The sequence below is a fragment of the Bradysia coprophila genome, unplaced genomic scaffold (assembly GCF_014529535.1).
Source record: "Bradysia coprophila strain Holo2 unplaced genomic scaffold, BU_Bcop_v1 contig_138, whole genome shotgun sequence".
Lineage (NCBI taxonomy): Eukaryota > Metazoa > Arthropoda > Insecta > Diptera > Sciaridae > Bradysia > Bradysia coprophila.
Window position 1 is genome coordinate 8,649,977 of NW_023503409.1, and position 18,033 is coordinate 8,668,009.

General features: G+C 35.9%; 1 protein-coding gene across 1 annotated transcript; it reads left to right on the forward strand.

The window, feature by feature from the left end:
- The first annotated feature begins 1,624 nt into the window (after positions 1-1,624).
- LOC119073932 (uncharacterized protein CG7065-like) lies at positions 1,625-6,014 on the forward strand. Its single transcript, XM_037179801.1, has 6 exons — positions 1,625-2,292; positions 2,591-2,798; positions 2,859-2,937; positions 3,338-3,385; positions 3,448-3,581; positions 4,181-6,014. Exons 1-6 carry the CDS (start codon positions 1,708-1,710, stop codon positions 5,809-5,811), a joined length of 2,685 nt encoding a protein of 894 aa, XP_037035696.1. The 5' UTR covers positions 1,625-1,707; the 3' UTR covers positions 5,812-6,014.
- The last annotated feature ends 12,019 nt before the right edge of the window (positions 6,015-18,033 follow it).

Sequence of the window (18,033 nt, forward strand, 5' to 3'; positions counted from 1 at the left end):
GTTTCACACCGTCCACTGGCTTCGACCATACCATACCATACCATACCTTACGACCTTTACCGTTTCAGTAATAGCACACAGGCATTATTGGTATATCTTTATCGTTATGAACTTATATGTTGTCATTGGTTTTTGATTATGTTGTTGATGCGTACAGTCCGCTATGACTCTTCTTTATTGTCTTTTATTTTTATTTTTATTTTTTGTTATCTTCAGTTTTTTTCTTCTATTTTGATTGAGGCTCAAGTTAAATTGTACTACTTTCACTAATTTCTTTCTTGTTTTGTTTATTTTTAAAAAAACGTATACTTTGTTAACGTCGGAATATTTGTATAAGGAGTGATCCTTTTTGTTCTTTGATTACAAATAAATTGAAATTGAAATCTAACTACTTCAATATATATTATCCATTTACGAACTCAATCGCAAGATTTTCTTTTTCATCGATTAGAACCAAAATTTTGAAATCGTCGTAATAGTACATTACGTTCCCTTCGGGTCGGGCCATAACGTCCCAACTCGTCAAAATTAAAATTTGGAAAATCGTACGTACAGTGCTTTACGTGCTTCTGGTCGGTAAATGCAAAAATGTACTCAAAAAATTGCATTTTCGCAATTCCGGTCCATAATCATCACCTTTCCATGCCTTTAAGAAAGACTAAATTTTATAAATAAAAACTTTGCACAGACCAGGATTTGAACATCCAACACCAAAATTCTTCCAAACACCAAGCAACGACCATAGCCATTCGGCTACAGAGTCACACAATTATACAGAACGTATTGTTGAAGCGTACATACTAAGCATTGACTACTTGATTTTATTTAACGCGTCTCTATACATCACATTGCAATGTGTATATAGAACAGGTTGCTTGATCATTCAAATGAATTCATGTTTGCATGTGAATGTTTGGTAGAAATTTTGGTAATATTTTGCATTGGAAAGGTGATTATGGCCCGAAATTGCGAAAAACGTTGTATCTGCCACGGTAGGTATGCCGGTATTTTTTCGCACACGACGTCTTGTCGACCTCGGCTTCGCCTCTAGTGCGAAAAAATACCTTCATACCTACCTTGGTAGATAAATAACTATTACCGACCAGAAGCACGTAAAAAGTGTTACGGGCGTTTTCTGTAGTTAACGTTTTTAACTTTTATGTGCTTCTAGTCGGTACATGCAATTTATTGAGTACATTCTTCTCATTAAAATACATTGCCTATCTGTATGCTTGAGGTAATGTCGACATTACCTCCATCGGTTCTTTGCACAAGCAGAAACCAAAAACTTTCTGCTATACACTACGATACTTCCGATTTAGTATCTGTCATCATTGATACATTGTTTCGTTTTTCATGAATTTCTATTGTTCAACTCAAGACTGGAGTGTACTCAAAATCCTGATGTACAAAGCCTTGGCTTGAGTGAACAATTATTCAACCACATTACATTTCGAATCTTCTAACTATTTTAAATACAAAATTCGAATAGTAACTAGAATGATCTTATCAGTGATCTTAAATTCATCTTTTTATTTGGCGCCAAACATTTTGAAATTCTTGCACTGGTTGACTGTATGTACCAAAGTTGTCCAACATGCGATAAATAAACTAGCGACAGTAGTGAATACCAAAAGTTCTCTAAGGTTGGCTCGTATTTTGGTCAGTAAATACAACGTGCACAACGAATCGCCGGTTCAAAAAAAAATGTACCGAGAAAAATTCAAGTGTAATTCAAACTATATCAAGAAGTTATTGGACAAACAAATTGTATTGCCTAATGGAGAACTGACTCCAGTGTTTATTAAAAGTAGAGACCGCTACGGACTTTACGATTGCCTGATTTGTCCGGCACATCAAATGAGTCCTTTCAATTTGACTCAACATTTAAATGGACGAAGACACAATCAAAACATTAGGTCAATGGACGCATCTGAAGAACCGGAAACCCAGAACGTTGAAGATGCTCCCTCATTTCATTCGGATACAGTTGACGAATGTCCGAAGCGCAAGAGTGAAAACTGTACTTCCGGGTCCGCAAATAGCGGATCTGCAAAGTGTGTCTCACCTCGTACAGACGATGACAGTTCTGCTAGCGTGCCTAAAATATCAACACTACAGACTACTATTGACAATATCCAAGATATATCTATTATTGGGTTGGAGCATATTTTGGATGTGCAATTGAATGCTGAATCAACATACCTCTGTGTGCTGTGTCAAAAAATGTTTGACCGAATAAGCGATGTTGTGGAGCATTTAACATCGTACAACCATCGTTTGTTGTATCTGGTACGTTTTGTTTATTTTCTTATACATTTTAGGTACTTACTATATGAATGATACTATCTGTTTCCATTCAGTGGAATCAGCTGTGCTCTGTAGAGTTATCGCATTTAAAGTGTATGTAAAGAGTGTGATGCGTAAGGCAAAATAGATTGGGTCATCTAAATATAATTGCTGAAAATGATTCTGAATTAAATTTTGATATTCGACTTAGACGTTTTACGAACGTTTGCTTTTTAAGTCGAATGACAAAATCGTAAAACATTCGTCGCATTCTTGTGATGAAGACTTTTTCTTTTTCCAGCAAAAATTCTTCCCAAAGGTATTCGACGATGTTTGTCACCTCATCGAAATGGTATGCGAGGGAATTGAAAGCAAATTTCACCGATCGAAGTTGATCGTCTTGGAGAAAAGTGAATATTTGGATAACAAGGAGAAGTATATTCGATTGGTATCTTCCGAATACATCAACGAAAACATTGGATGTGCAGAACTTATTTTAGCAGATAAAGGTAATGGAACAGGTCGAATCTTCATTAACGTTTATGAATGAAATTATTTCGGTCCATTAGGTACTTCGGCATCCGCTGCTCCTGGAACTGTATGCGATGGAAAAGAAGAAACGATATCCATTTCAAGCGATACGTCCAGGTAGGATTATTTGTCAGATTTATTTCTTTTTATGATTGGAAAATTTGTATCAGTTTGTGTTCAGTCCTAATTATATTCACTTTCGCCCTCATCACATCTGCAAAGACACATTCGCAGTTCTACTACTTTATAGCTTGAAGATATCTCACTTCTCACCTCTGCATCAAAATGTAAAGAACATTCGAAAGTTAGAACAAAACTACTACTTTTTGATGCCAGAAAAAGCTGCAACTTCGCATAAGTGCTAAAAGCAGCCTCGCGAGAAAGCTTAGTATTTATCACATAGATATTCAAATTCCAAAACCGACTTCGTCAATTTTTCTGTCTTTAGTTAATTTAAGCACTCTTCGAATTTTCTTAAAAGTAGGATTTTATCTTGAATTCTTTTCTGATTTTCCAGCGAAGGATCACCTCCCAGTACAACCACAGTCAAACTGGCAACGCTATGGTATTTAAATTGATTTTCTTTATTTATTGACTCAACTAAAAAAAATGAAAATTTCCCCCAAGGACTCAGATGGCTGCAGCGAAGAGTGAACTATTGAAAGCTTATCAGTTGTATCTCACGAAACCTGCTTCGTATCCTGGTTATTCTGATATGTGGATTACATTTTGGAATAAGCGCATCGATGAGTTAAAAGATAGTAAGTAACAAATCACCAGAATATCTAAATTATGGTTTCGCCAGACGTGCCATTTCAAACTGGGCATTCTCGTCGACTCAATCTCTCTCCCTTTTTTTTTGTTCAAACCTGATACTCAACTTTTGTCAGATGTCAAACCGAATCGTATAGTAACAAGCATATTTTACTTGAATTTCTTTTACTCCCTCGTCTCTCAGTGTTTCATTGATTTCACTCGTTCTGATTTAATTGTATTTGGTTGCTACAGTCTCCGTACATGTATACCAGCAGTCGAACATATTTTGTATTTTGTATTGATAAAGTTTGTTAGGAATGAAAGAGCAATAGGCAGGGCCTAATATTTGTCAAAAGTCTCACAAAGCTTCACAAACGTTTAACAAAAAATTTTGCCAATAGGTGTCAGTGTCTGATTTTTGGTACATGCTCGCAGACTGGAGCCACCCAACGTATTATAGATCTGTATGTGTGTTACATCAGTTGAACCACGGAAGATTTAGAGTTCTTTTAGAGTGCATGATCCTACCGAGAGCTCCTCACTCAGTCCTCCTAAACGATTAAATTAATAATCGAATAATAAAATTTTGAACGGTTATTCACAGGTAGCAGACTCAGTACGTACGACTGGACATCCGAATGGGCATTGGAATGGAAAAAAATAATGAATGAAAAATTAAGAACGGACATGGAAGTCGAATGTTCCAGAATTAAGAAAGCATTGGGAATAACTGATGATATGCTCGGTGAAGGCGAGAAGAATTTTATGCAGCCACCGAATGTAGCCGTTGATACTGTGAAACCAGTAATGTCACAGTCTACGCCAGTGGCGATTGACCAGGAAAAATCAACCTTGTCTAATGTGTCGGAGTCTAGTACAAGATCACGTCCTCCTCAACAACCAGTTTCATCGCGTTCTCTTGCAAACTCGAATGCGCGTCAGACCAGTTCCGTATCCAACGACCAGAAAAAGACGACAATTTCTTCAAATGAATCTTGGAAACCATTAAGATTGGAGCAGTTGCTGGAAAAACATAAACACAACGACGACTTCATGATTTCATGGAGAGAATTGCTTACCATATTCGAGATTGAAGAGGGCGACAATTCTAAGGAAGCCGAATCCATTTCTCCACAAACCCGCCAAGTACCTGATGATCCATCAAACAACCAAATTGATTGTGTGGACAATGCAGCGGTTGACGAACCATTAGTCGAAAATGTTAAACCTGTATCCGTTATGTCTGTGCTCAGAACATTAGTTGCGCTCGAAAACATACTTGGCAGCTTAGCTCCAAAAGTAATTGATCTACTTCAGACTGCTATCGCAATGGAAGGATTAAAGGCAGGTTCCTCAACCACACTCCTGCATAACAGCAATTATTGCATTTTATTTGAAACGATTCGGGAAAAATTCAAAGGACTTCTTATGGGCGATTTGGTTGTGGCCAACTTACAAAAAAATATCCGAAAGGCGATCGATGATATGACGACCTTACTCCAATCGGCCGAGAGATCAAAGACCTGCTATGTGCTGCCAACATTCAAAAAAACATCGCCGCAAGCCCAAACATTTCTACCAATCGAGAGTTCGAAGAATTATGACATTCTGGCATCGTTGAACGAGAGTATTTTTAAACCGCAACCCCCAATATCAATCGAAAGTCCACAAAAATATTACGTTGCACCGATTGAGAAAACAGCACCACAACCCCGAACTGCCGTACCAATTAACAGTCCAAAAAGTTGTTCGGTGGCACCATTGTTTCACCAGAATGTTGAAAAAGCGACAACACCACCCCAAGTATCATCATCGCCACCTGATGTGGATTGCAACGAGGAGCCTGCCACGTTGAAAGATTCAGAAATAAAGACCCTCATGAAAAAATTTTCGTATTTATCGGATAAAGACAAAAACAACTTTACGGCTTATTTGAACAAGCTCAGGATTAGTGATCCGAATCGTTTAACGCGGCTCAAAAATGAAATCTGTGAAAATCAAGTTCTCCATCAGTCATCGGTGTTAGAATGGGAACGGGAGATGAATTGTGCTGGTGAGGCGGCCTCTTACAATTCGACGAACTACATAGACAATACAATCGGAAGCGGCGATTGCGACCAAACCATGTCGTTGGCATATCAAGTTGCCCAAAAAAATTCTGCAGTCAAGATAAAGCGAAAAACTTGCAGTGGAACTGAGGGCATTTTTGAAGAAAAGCGGTTTTATCCAGGCTAACTGGATAGGCGAGTGTAAAAACTCCAATTCTTTCATTTAAGTTTTGACAATTTTGTTGCAGTGGTAAGTGCTGCAAACTGAATACATAAAATGTTAAAACTTGCAAAATGAATTACTCTTTTTACAATTACGAGATTTATGATCTGTTTAAGGTCCGTTGTTTTGCATTATTCGAATACATATTTTACACCGTTTTTGTCGAATTTTCGTGTTTTTCTTTTGACAAATTTTGCACATGGAACCGATGGACAAAGACCCATCTGTTGTCATCAATTTAAAAAAGTTTAACAACCGGCAGTGGTATCCATAAATTTGCTATAACAGAACGGCAGAATCAGCATCATATTGTTCGAAAACTGCGAACTTTAGATGCCGTTGCATAAATCGTTGTATGAATTTCGGTGCATTCGATGTCATAAATAACCATTACGTGACTCAGTATGAACCTATGTCATAATATCTATTTATGACATTGAGTGCGAAGTACATTATCAGGCTCTAGATGTGTAATTATGACACGAGGCCGCAGGCTGTGTGTCATAATACACATCGTGAGCTTAATCAAGTACTTCGAACCAAGATTCATACAACTTTTTATGCAACAGAGCGATCTCAAGCTCGCAATTTTCGCAGTTTATTATGATCTCGAGTTGCATAAAGGATTTCATATAGTTTTATCGCCCTAGTACAATAATAGTTATTTATGTAACAAGAATCGTATGGAGGTATATTATCGAACTAGATGTCAGATTGCCAATCCGAGGCGACGCCGAGGTTGGCAAGACGTCGTGTGCGTTAATATACCTCCATACGATTCTTGTTGCATACAACGTTTTATGCAATGAAGAAAATCCAGTAAATACCGAAGATAATTTTAGTGTGACTTCAATAACACGTGGCTTTTGTCGCACTAGTGCGATAAAACCCCTTGCAAATCCTTTATCGCACTAGTGCGATAAAATACGTTCATACGCCATTGATCACAGGCGGCGTAAGTTACAAATATCATCACTGAATTGCATAAAAAATGATGAAATCGCTTCTTTACGTGAAACGTTGTATGACGCGTTGCGTTGTGATGAAATATTTCATTATGCGTGCTTCTTGTTTCATAAATAATTACGTCACAAGGACGGAAAAGTTGAAAAGTGTAGTTTTAGTGGGAAGTTTGTTGGTATGAGGCGAGTTACGTCCATGGTATACCGAAAGATATACTTCATTGATGAAATAAATGGTTTTCGGTGCAGAAGTATGTAAAAGATTAACCATAACCAGTGCACTTATCAATGAATTTATTGGCAATTTACCATTGGCAACCATAACTCGCAATTCACAGTAGCGTCTACAGTCTACCATACGTAATTAGATTTTCTTTAGCGAGCAAAAACAGAGAACGACTTCCAATTTTATGTTTGAAAGCATCTGTCACGTACGTATTTCCACCCCATATATCTTGGCGTATCTTTAATCTCTTTCCGCACTACTACAAATGTAACCAATTTGTGGAAATCACAAATTTTGTGTATTACACTTAATTTTTGTGAAATTCGTGTTTTTCACAAAAAATACAAATTTGTGATTTATGAAATCAGAAGCCATATGGGATATTTTTGAAAATTTTATTTTAAAGTTAAGAAAAAAAACGTTTTACAAAGTACGTAACAAAACGGCAGATAAATAATTGAGAATCGGAGGTCAAAAAAATTAAGAAATGCAGATAAATAAACTAAGACCTGAGATTAAATAAGAAGAAACGGGGATAAATAATTAACAAAGGGAGATAATTTGATTGGAAACGGAGTTACCTCCTTTTTTAAATGGATCGTAATAAACGAAAGATATCTAATTCAAAAAGGCAGATGAAAAAATCAAAAACGCAGATATAAATTTCGTAGAAGGAAGATAAATTTGATATCTGCGCTTTTGATTTAAATATCTGCAAATTAGATTTTTTTTTCTGAATTTTTAATATTTTCTATCTTCGCTTTTAATATAATCCTTTTTAAATCTCTTATCTCAGTTTTTAGTTGTTTTTATCTCCGTTTGAGATCTCTTAGATTTTTCAATTTTTAATCTCTGATGTTATCTCCTTTTCTGAAATTATTATCTCAACTTTTTAATATGTTTTATCCCCGGTTTTATTTCCATTCCACACATTTGTTATTTCCATATCTAGTTATAATATCTCCAGGACCGATTTTTATCTTTGTATGGCAAACCAAACACCTTCCTATTACAATTTATTGAAGGGTGAATTCAGTTGCTGTCTATAATTTTGTTCTGTAAATTTAAATTTTAAATAAAACAAATTACACAGACTAATTATTAGACGACGCGAGATAAAAAAAATAACTCCTAAGTTACCGACACCGTTCCGGCGCCCGGCTCGCATTGCGGCCCTCCGCTTCGCTCCGAGGCAATGGGCCGGATCGCTCGGCGTGTTAAAACCCTTTTTGTGCAATAAAAATTGGTATTCATTTCGTAAAAAGAGGAATTTAGTGTAGTTAATAAGGACCAAAATATTTACAGATCGGGTAGAGACAAACCAGTGATTGGATATTGTTTGGGATGTAAAAAAATGAGGTTTTGGAAGGGTAGCCCAAAAATCCCTTCCATACTTCCGTTCCTTTCAGCCCTTCAAACTTCAAATGCAGAGGCTTCTTGTATGAATTATTGTGAAGCGACGAATGAGCGTACAACATTGAGTGGGTACTCAAATGAAAGCTAAAAGATCAAAGTTTTTTTCTCTACAAAAAATTTTCCAGAATTTTCCGATTTCCTTGCAGTTTTTCCAACTTTTCTTAAAAACGAAGTTTTAAATTTGAGGTTAAAGTTAAATATTTTTTGAAATTAGTTCACAATAATATTTTTTCTTCGCTATTATCGTTTAGCATCCCATTACCAAACTTTTTACAAACAAACAGTATTTTGATGTTCCGCAATTGAAGCAGTTATCGTAAATTTTCATCAAAAATTGATACCCTTTTTGTATGGCAAATTTTTTTCGTCACTTTTTATTTTTTTTATACAGGTGTGATAGTTGTTGGGTAGACTCAGAGTGCCTCAAAAACGAAAGAAAACAAGTTTTTAGATTTTCAAAAACGATTCCGGTCTCGAATTCGGCTAAAATATTGAAATTTTCCACCCTCGGCGAACTTTGTCGAACACTACAAACAGCAAAATCGACTCAGACACCATAAGATTACCCCTATCACAATGCTACGACTCTCAGCTTTCAAACGATACCAAACACTATATATTAAATTTAAAAAAATTATGACTTAGCATGTGAAATATGTGGTGGGACCCCATTTCTTGCAAATTTTGAAATATGTGAGAGCTGACTAAAAGATGATATAAATGGAGATAACAAAATGTGATATGGAGTTATGAAACCCCAAAATGGAGAGATAGAAAATTGGAGATAATAAAATCTAATTTCGGAGATAATAAATTGAGTTTTGGAGATAATGTAACTAGATATGGAAATATTATATATAAATTAAAAAGTTGAGATTTTAGTGATCTTGAATTGAGATCTCAACTCAATTCCTAACTATCTTTTCGCCGTTCAGGCGTTTTGTTGGTTCCTAGGGAACTCATCCTTTTACGAAATGTAACGTAAATGAGTTGAGTTCGTCCCTACAGAATTCATCTTTTTACGAAATGAATACTAATTTTCATTGTACAAAAAAAGGGTTTTAACACGCCGAGCCGGGCGCCGGAACGGTGTCGGTAACTTAGGAGTTAATTTTTTTTTCTCGCATCGTCTAATAATTAGTTAGTGTAATTCTTCTAGCCGTAAAGGCGTTTACTTCGTTCCTAAGTAATTCATCCTTTTACGAAATGTAACGAAGGAGTTTAGTTCGTTTTTAAATTAGATCCCTCCAACCAATGTATGTTACGTTAGGCCCTACATGTTTCTCTAGAACGAACGAAAGACTTGCACGGTACATTTCGTAAAAGGATACATTCCACTAGGAATCCTAGTCTAGGATCGAGCAAAAGAATAAGTTTTATGAATTCACAAAATTTCACAAAATAATATTTGTAATTTCCACAAATCTCAACAAATTTTGTGATTTCCACAAATCACAAAAAAAATTGTAATTTCCACAAATCGGTTACATTTGTAGTGGTACGAAAAGAGATTAAAGATACGCCAAGATATATGGGGTCGTATTTCCACACATTCTCAGTTAAATGCTTTCAAGGCTGTAATAGTTATTTACACGCAATAGGTAGTGGTAATGGTAAAATACTATTAGCACGTATAAGAAAACGTACCAGCACAACTCAGTCCAAAAAAAAATAATGACCGAAACTACAGCACTGTAGTCATCTGATTATCTCCTTGTATTTAACCTCTTTTTCAATTCTCTTCGAAGCGAAATAACAAATTACAGTTTCACAACGCACTTAACTTGTGGCCACACACCTTCGAAATGAATTTTCCAATTTTTTTTCCCTACTGCTTTGCCCACGTAAAGATCCCACTGTCGTATCTGAGGTGTTTACTGCTAAGAAAGACGTAAATATCGCTTACAGTCTCTAACGCTCTAAATTCTCGTTTTACTTTAAATATCTTGGTTCCCTCATTTCGCTATACTTGTGTGTACATATGAGATAAATAAGGGAAATAAAATATTTAGAATAAAATGGGAATTTAGAGTGTTAGAGACTGTAGTTATGAAAATTGGTTTATTCTTCTGCCTGAGGTATTGCACAGCGCTTGATTCAAAATCATCAGTTTTAGCATGCATCTTCCTACATATTCTCTCTCCAGTCAAAGTTCATTGCTTATTTTTGTTTTCGATAACAGATAGCTCACCGATTCTTCAGCGGGGTAAATGTTGTTATCAGAAACACGCGAGTCATTAACACCTTCGATATAAATTCACAAATCCGTATAACTTCCATACGAACGCAGTATATTATTCACAACAGTACTCTCCTCCGGTTCACGAACAATTTCACTCAGTTTATACACAAAAAAAAACAAGTGTGAAAAAAATTTGAAAAAGCCCGAGTGCGAAAAAAAGTTAAAAAACGCACTGTGAAATAAATACCTTCAAAACGACATTAAATGGATGCATGGAAAGGTGATGATTATGGACCGGAATTGCGAAAAGTCAATTTTACTACGTTTTCATGAATAAATCGTCATTATCGCATACGGTGTGTGTATTGAGCGCTATATACATGACGTTTTCGCAACAAGTGACGAAAAGTAGGACTTTCCGTTGCCTTTATTGCGAAAAACGTTTTATACTACTCGGTGATAAATGCTTTTTTAGGCACACGATGTGTATTGTCACACTCAACCTGCGGTCTCGAGTGACAATCTACACATCTAGTGCCTAAAAAAGCATTTATCCCTCGGTTGTATAAATAACTAATACATAAGAGTAAACAAATTTAGGGACCCTAGAGCGCTAAAGGTTTTGCAAGCAAAATTATAGGTTTCTTCCATCGTACGATAAAAACGAATTTTGACAGGCCGAAAACAAACCATCGTCATCCGCAGAAGCAAACATAACCGCAACTTAATAGTTATTTACGTATCTGTTGTGGACGATACTACAATTTCGCGAGTTGTAGCCCAAACGAAGTGAGGGCAACAAGCGAAAGTGCCTAAAATAAACCGTCCACAACAGATGCGTATACAACTTTTCATGCTGAGGGCCTAATTTACGAGAAAAATTCCGTAATTTATGCCCAAGGCATGAAAACAAATTTGTTCGTTAAAACTTCAAAGTGAGGTTGTGTTGGCTTCGCTGTGGATGACGATTGACATTTTGAACGGCCTTGGAAGAAACCTATATCACTAATAATATTCTCGTCTTCTAACCACATTACGCTATGAAACATTTATAATCTTGTACTTAGTACGAGATTGTACAAATACTAATACATCAACATATAAGTGAAAATCGAAGGATTTCTGTTTTTATAATATGTGTCTTCTGTCTTCCATAAAATATTAAAAGTCTTTGCTCAGGTACGTGAGGATCGAGCTGCCAAACACATACATTTTATTATACGTTATGTTCAAGCAACTATATTTGAGAGACCCGTACGATAAGCAAGTGTTCATATAATAGATGTAACTAAAAAATTGTGTTTGCACTCGATGTCGAAAATAGTTTTATTTCATGCAAAAATCAGTGCGAAAAAAATTTATCGCATCCAAAGTATACATCAACCAGTCATGTATATTCAAGCATTCACAGACAATTGAGCGATGTAAAATTGTAAAATTGTGGCTACTTTATCACAAATTAGATTTGCTAAACCAATACCCTCTCTAGCAACCAAACTACTTTTATTAAGGTGGTGAAAGAATCAAGTAGCCTTTGGAATTTACATGTACATTACAGTGTAATCAGTCAAAATGTGGAATAGTTGTTGTAGAACACAAAGAAATAAGGTGTGAATTTGACACAGATAGCTGAGAGTTTGTTTGCTAGAGCGAGTATTGGCTAAACACGAATTTTTAGCTCACTTTAAAATGTAGACCAGTTGGTCATTTCAAACAGATTAATAGAAATTTTCACAAATAATTGTCAAATATTATTCTTTCATGAAAATTCGTCAATAAACAATTCGATGAAAAATTTAATTCACGCCGTAAGTGCGGTCGAAATTCAAAATGGAAAGTGCGGAGGTCTTTCTAACGTCGCGTCATTTTCATACAAGAAAGCGTTGAAATGTATTTTTCGGTTCACTTTTTCATCGAATCGTTCACTTAAAATTCAAATTTTAGGCACACTTACGGCGTGAATAATCGAAACCAAAATACTGTCAACAACTAGAGCATGTGCGTCCAAAATATAGTACACCTGCAACTCTTATCTTTTATAATAACAACATTGTAGGGTTGCATATGCAGGCCCCTCTTGGAAAATCTGTTCTACTGCTTGGTTGAAATAAATAAAAATAACTATTGATGAGGTTATGTCACTATGGATGAAATTGTACATTTCATGTAGTCTTGCAACAAACCTATGCAACCGTCAACAAAAAAGCTTCTTGTGAGTCTCAAAAATTTCTTTAAATTTACCTGTACCTGAATTATGTACCTCATTTTTTCAGTACCAATACATTTGTGGATTCGTTAAGTCTATAATATAAAGTATAGGAGCCCAGACGGAAAATCCTAGAGACTTGAAAGTTGGCATACCGAGTAATGAGAAAAAGTTAGAAATTTTCACTTTCATGTGTTATTTGATGCGCAATTTTTTTCGTGCCTGTTTACGTCGTGCATGCGTTTCTTAAACGTGGAATAGTATTGTATCGCATACGCGGTGTGATTAAACTAACATTATACTTCCGTAAATTGTCAAAGTGTCATTCGCATATCTTGTTGTCTCGTTTTCGCTTATGCGATAATAGTACTATATTTCATATGGCTCGCTGTCGCTCGAGGATCCTACTCCATATGAAATACAATGCTTTATTGCATAAGCGAAAACGAGACAACAACATATGACTGTTTTGACGGCAACCTATTAATGTATGAATTAGCGCTCTAGATAAGTAATTTTTCGGGGAATCACACCGCGAATGCAATAAAATAGAATATGCACGTATGACAAGCCGTCTCGGCAAGCCTAGACCGCTTTGTCATACGTGCATAATATTTATTACATGCTATGTGTCGAAAACCGTACTTTTCATGTTTCAAGCACTTCTTTCGACGCCCTCAGCATGTAAAATCCATTAAATGACTAGGGATAAAAAGATAAAAAGTCTCATTTTCGTGTGTTTTTTGACCTCGGCTTCGCAAGATGCAAAGTGCAGTTTTCGTGCGAATTTTGTTGATCCGATGCGATCCGAAAAATATTTGTAACACGTGCAAATTTTCTTTTATTAAAAATATTTAAAAATTTAGTCATTAAAATTATCCGAGCAAAGCCGGACACTACACTCATAAATAGAAGAAAACATTTCATCTGTTCATTTCAAACTTGAAAATTGGTTTTAGTTCCACGAGTATTCTCGATCTTTTCAGGTATTTCGTTCTATTAAATTCATTTTTCAATTTAAAATATGGATCGTACACTCCTGTTTGCAACGTTCAGTGTCTTTTTATTTAAAATTACTCATTCTTTGAGATTACCGTTGACTTTAGTTCCTAATAGTTCACATTTATTCTCGGATAATTATGCAATGTATGCTAAAGATTTTGCATCAAAGAGTTTAAGTGGTATGTATTTTTAACATACCCGTACCAAGTACATACGCGATATACTTACATCAGCATTCGACATCTTTAAATCTCTATTTGAATTAGTCAGAGGTAAACGATTTTTACTTTTATTTTCTCTCATAGGAACAACGTTTTGCGGATCCATTATACTACCTATGGATAATGTCTTGTTGAAGAAGTCGCTACAAGCAATACTTTTTAATGCAAACCGAAATGCTATCGATTTAGTTGATACAGATCGTTTAGACTCATGTTGTCGTTCTTTTCATAAATGTGAAGCTCATAAGAATGTTGAACTGAGTGGTAGAAACGACAGCAGTATTTCGTATTGTGAATGCGTTTATAATTTTCGAGCATGTTTGGAAAAATTGAACACTTCAATATCAAGTGACCTTGCATTCATACACTCTATAAATGCAACAAAATGTTATGCGTACGACCATCCAATCACTAAATGTATCGAATTGGACGCATACATTGGATCCAAATATCTAAGAACGGTAGACCCAACTTTAAATGACACATCTTTCAATAGATGCAAGCAATATCAAGTTGATTATAGTCAACCGAAAAATTTACAAATTTTAGATTTGCTACTAATTCACTCAGGTAATTACTTATTTCAAAACTTGTTTAGTTTCTAACATAACTGTAATTGGAGACACAAACCATTTGTTAACTTCGGAGTAGAATATTTTAACTACAGTTAGATATCACTGTAAATTTCTGATACACTGAGTTTTACTAAGCACTACTTTCGACGCCCTCAGCATGTAATAGTATTTTACATGACTAGGGATAAAAAGATGAAAAGTAGAGTTTTCGTGTGAATTTTGTTGATCCGAGGCGAAGGCGAGGGCGTTGAAAGAAGTCCTTGAAACATGAAGAGTACGGTTTTCGATGCATGTAGCATGTAAAATCCATTACATAACTCGGGATAAAAAGTTGAATAGTCTCGTTTTCGTGTGTTTATTGACTTCGACTACGCCTCGGATCAACAAAATTCACACGAAAACCTCGACGAAAACTGTACTTTTCATCTTTTTATCCCGATTTAAGTTATGGATTTTACTTGCTGAGGGCGTCGAAAGTAGTGCTTGAAACATGAAAAGTACGGTTTTCGACGCATGTAGCATGTAAATGGCTATTACATGTCAGTGTCTTCGCTTCGTTTAAAATTTGTAGTAGATTACGAATCGAACTCATGAGTGTGTATTTAAGAATCAATTCGAAAACTCCAAACAACTTGAAAACATGTCATTGGCTATTTTTAAAAGCTAGGCGTTAAATGATTCAGTTGACCTTTCTGAGTAAGTTATAGGACAAATTTTGTGTTGCAAATTGGTCTTTATTGGAGTAGTCAAAATCGTTTTTGATTGAGATTGAAATATATTGACTATAATTTCAGACGAACCCGTTTCTTATTGTGAGATATATCATTCAAAAACAATTTTGACTTCCCCAGTGTAGACCAGCATGAAACCGAGTTTATTTTAATACAAAATTTGTCCTATAACTTACTCAGAAAGGTGCCCTAAATCATTTAACGCCTAGCTTTTAAAAACAGCCGATGGCTTGTTTTTATGTTAGATACAGCTCGTTCGAAGTTTTCGCAAATTGAATCTTAAGCAACAAACTTTGGTAACTGTTATTTTTACAAGGGTAGAGCCGAAGGCGACGTATGCATTATGCAACTACATGAGTCAAAATAACAGTTACCAAAGCGAATTGCCAAAGCGATATTATGCCGAAGCGAGTTGCTCAAAGCAAACAAGTGAGATCGCGAGTCTCATTAATTGTTCTGCACTACTCTCAGATTCCAACATAGTTCATTTTAATCGTTGTGCCATGCGAAGAGTTGTTATTACGTGTTTATGTACATGTAATCAATGATATATTCTGTAAACTAATATGTCATTGCATGTAATCAACACTTTCCATAGAAGCCAAATATGCATATAATGACTACTTTCTGCGGGGGCACATGAACATGTAATGTAAACTTTCCGCATGGTATAGCGATTATAATAGATATATCATCTGCCATAATTCCAAAAGTACATTACTTACCAATGGGGCAAGTGTGTTGATTAAACTTACTTCACGGAGCCAAAACTTTACCTCAAGTTTTTGAATAAAATACCTTACTTGGCAATGGGACAAATTCTGGAAAGATACTTCTTGTGTTTTTACCGACCTCGGCAACTTCAAAAACTTGAGGTAAAATTTTAGCTCCGTGATAATAACATAATTTAACATCCTAAAGGGAAACAACATTTTTAACTGGCCTCAACTTTCCACAATGCGATTCACTTCTATTCACAAAACCCTAAGACTTCAGTCGATAGTGAATTGTAAATTCCCTCTCTCATTCCCACAGATTTTTCGTATTCGCTTTCTTTTACTTTCTCATTACGTACATACAATCTTAAAAATTGCTGCAGTCTGCAGTGTCTCTACATATTTTTGAGTCTTCCACTCAATGCTCTACGCAGCAGCTTTTTAGTTTGTACGTACGTAATGAGTAAATGTTAGAGCGCATACGAATACGAAATACGAGACTAAGTGATAGGACTGATAATTTACGATTCATTCTCGTTAAATCGACACACACAAAAATTGCTAAAACTCAAACCTAGAATAATTGTACAGAATGTTGTTTTGGAAAGTGTTTTTTGTAGTGATGTTAATATTTGCTAGTACCCTACAATTTAAAGTGTTTTTGTAAATGGTTGTTTACCGTCTACTGGGGTGAGTCGAAATTTTGAGAGAAAAAGACGAAAAATATGGCCAAATTCACCCAAGGTGGCCTGTGGTGGTCATAAAATATCTTCCCTCAGTAGACATGTGATTCTCCACACACTGAAAAACCTCGCTAGATTAAATTATTTAATCTTTCACCACTCGTTCGACAATCAATTGATTGATTTCTCATGTTCTTAGTTTCGGCAACAATTGGAGATGATCCAGAAGTCGGTGCAAACGGAACAGTTGAGGACACAATTATCCCCGCCCAGGAAGACATCATTTCCCGGATTGGTAAAATAGTTAATCGAATCCTTGACTTGGTAAACAAAGGTATTGCCATTTTCTTCATCAATGGTATTTCAATCATAAACTCAACTAATGTAGGAAACATGGGTAATGCAAACTAAATAAATGCACGGTTTCTCACGGTTGTGGCGTTTTTTTCGTCTTTTTGTTCGCTTCATCAAATTTGAAGCAGCTACAGCCTTCAACAGACCCGTAAACTTGTGCTCTCGCGTCAAATATAGTGATTCGGTTAATGATGTCTTAGAAGTTTCGACTTTCACTTATTAGAAGCGGGTCCAGTCCGTGACAAATTATGTAAAACGCTATAACGACTAGCAGCAGTGTTGTGTGGTCGGACTACTAGTCCACTATCATCGGTATAAGTGGGTAGCCTATCGAAAGTTCGTCACACCCGTACCGGAATATCTTGTTCTTCACTATCGTGACTACGACACCGATAATACGAGGCCAGTTCACAGGCATTACCTCAAGCTCGCAATTTTCGCAGTTTATTATGATCTCGAGTTGCATAAAGGATTTCATATTGTTTTATCGCCCTAGTACAATAATAGTTATTTATGTAACAAGAATCGTATGGAGGTATATTATCGAACTAGATATGAAGGTATATTATCGGCGACGCTGAGGTTGGCAAGACGTCGTGTGCGTTAATATACTCCATACGATTCTTGTTGCATACAACGTTTTATGCAATGAAGAAAATCCAGTAAATACCGAAGATAATTTTAGTGTGACTTCAATAACACGTGGCTTTTGTCGCACTAGTGCGATAAAACCCCTTGCAAATCCTTTAGCACTAGTGCGATAAAATACGTTCATACGACATTGATCACAGGCGGCGTAAGTTACAAATATCATCACTGAATTGCATAAAAAATGATGAAATCGCTTCTTTACGTGAAACGTTGTATGACGCGTTGTGTTGTGATGAAATATTTCATTATGCGTGCTTCTTG

Excerpts from the sequence above, each read along its gene's own strand:
- LOC119073932 (XM_037179801.1), top strand. The coding sequence starts at position 1,708 with ATGTACCGAGAAAAATTCAAGTGTAATTCAAACTATATCAAGAAGTTA. Across the intron at positions 3,386-3,447 it reads GTCAAACTGGCAACGCTATG|GACTCAGATGGCTGCAGCGA; the intron begins GTATTTAAATTG and ends ATTTCCCCCAAG. Across the intron at positions 3,582-4,180 it reads CATCGATGAGTTAAAAGATA|GTAGCAGACTCAGTACGTAC; the intron begins GTAAGTAACAAA and ends GGTTATTCACAG.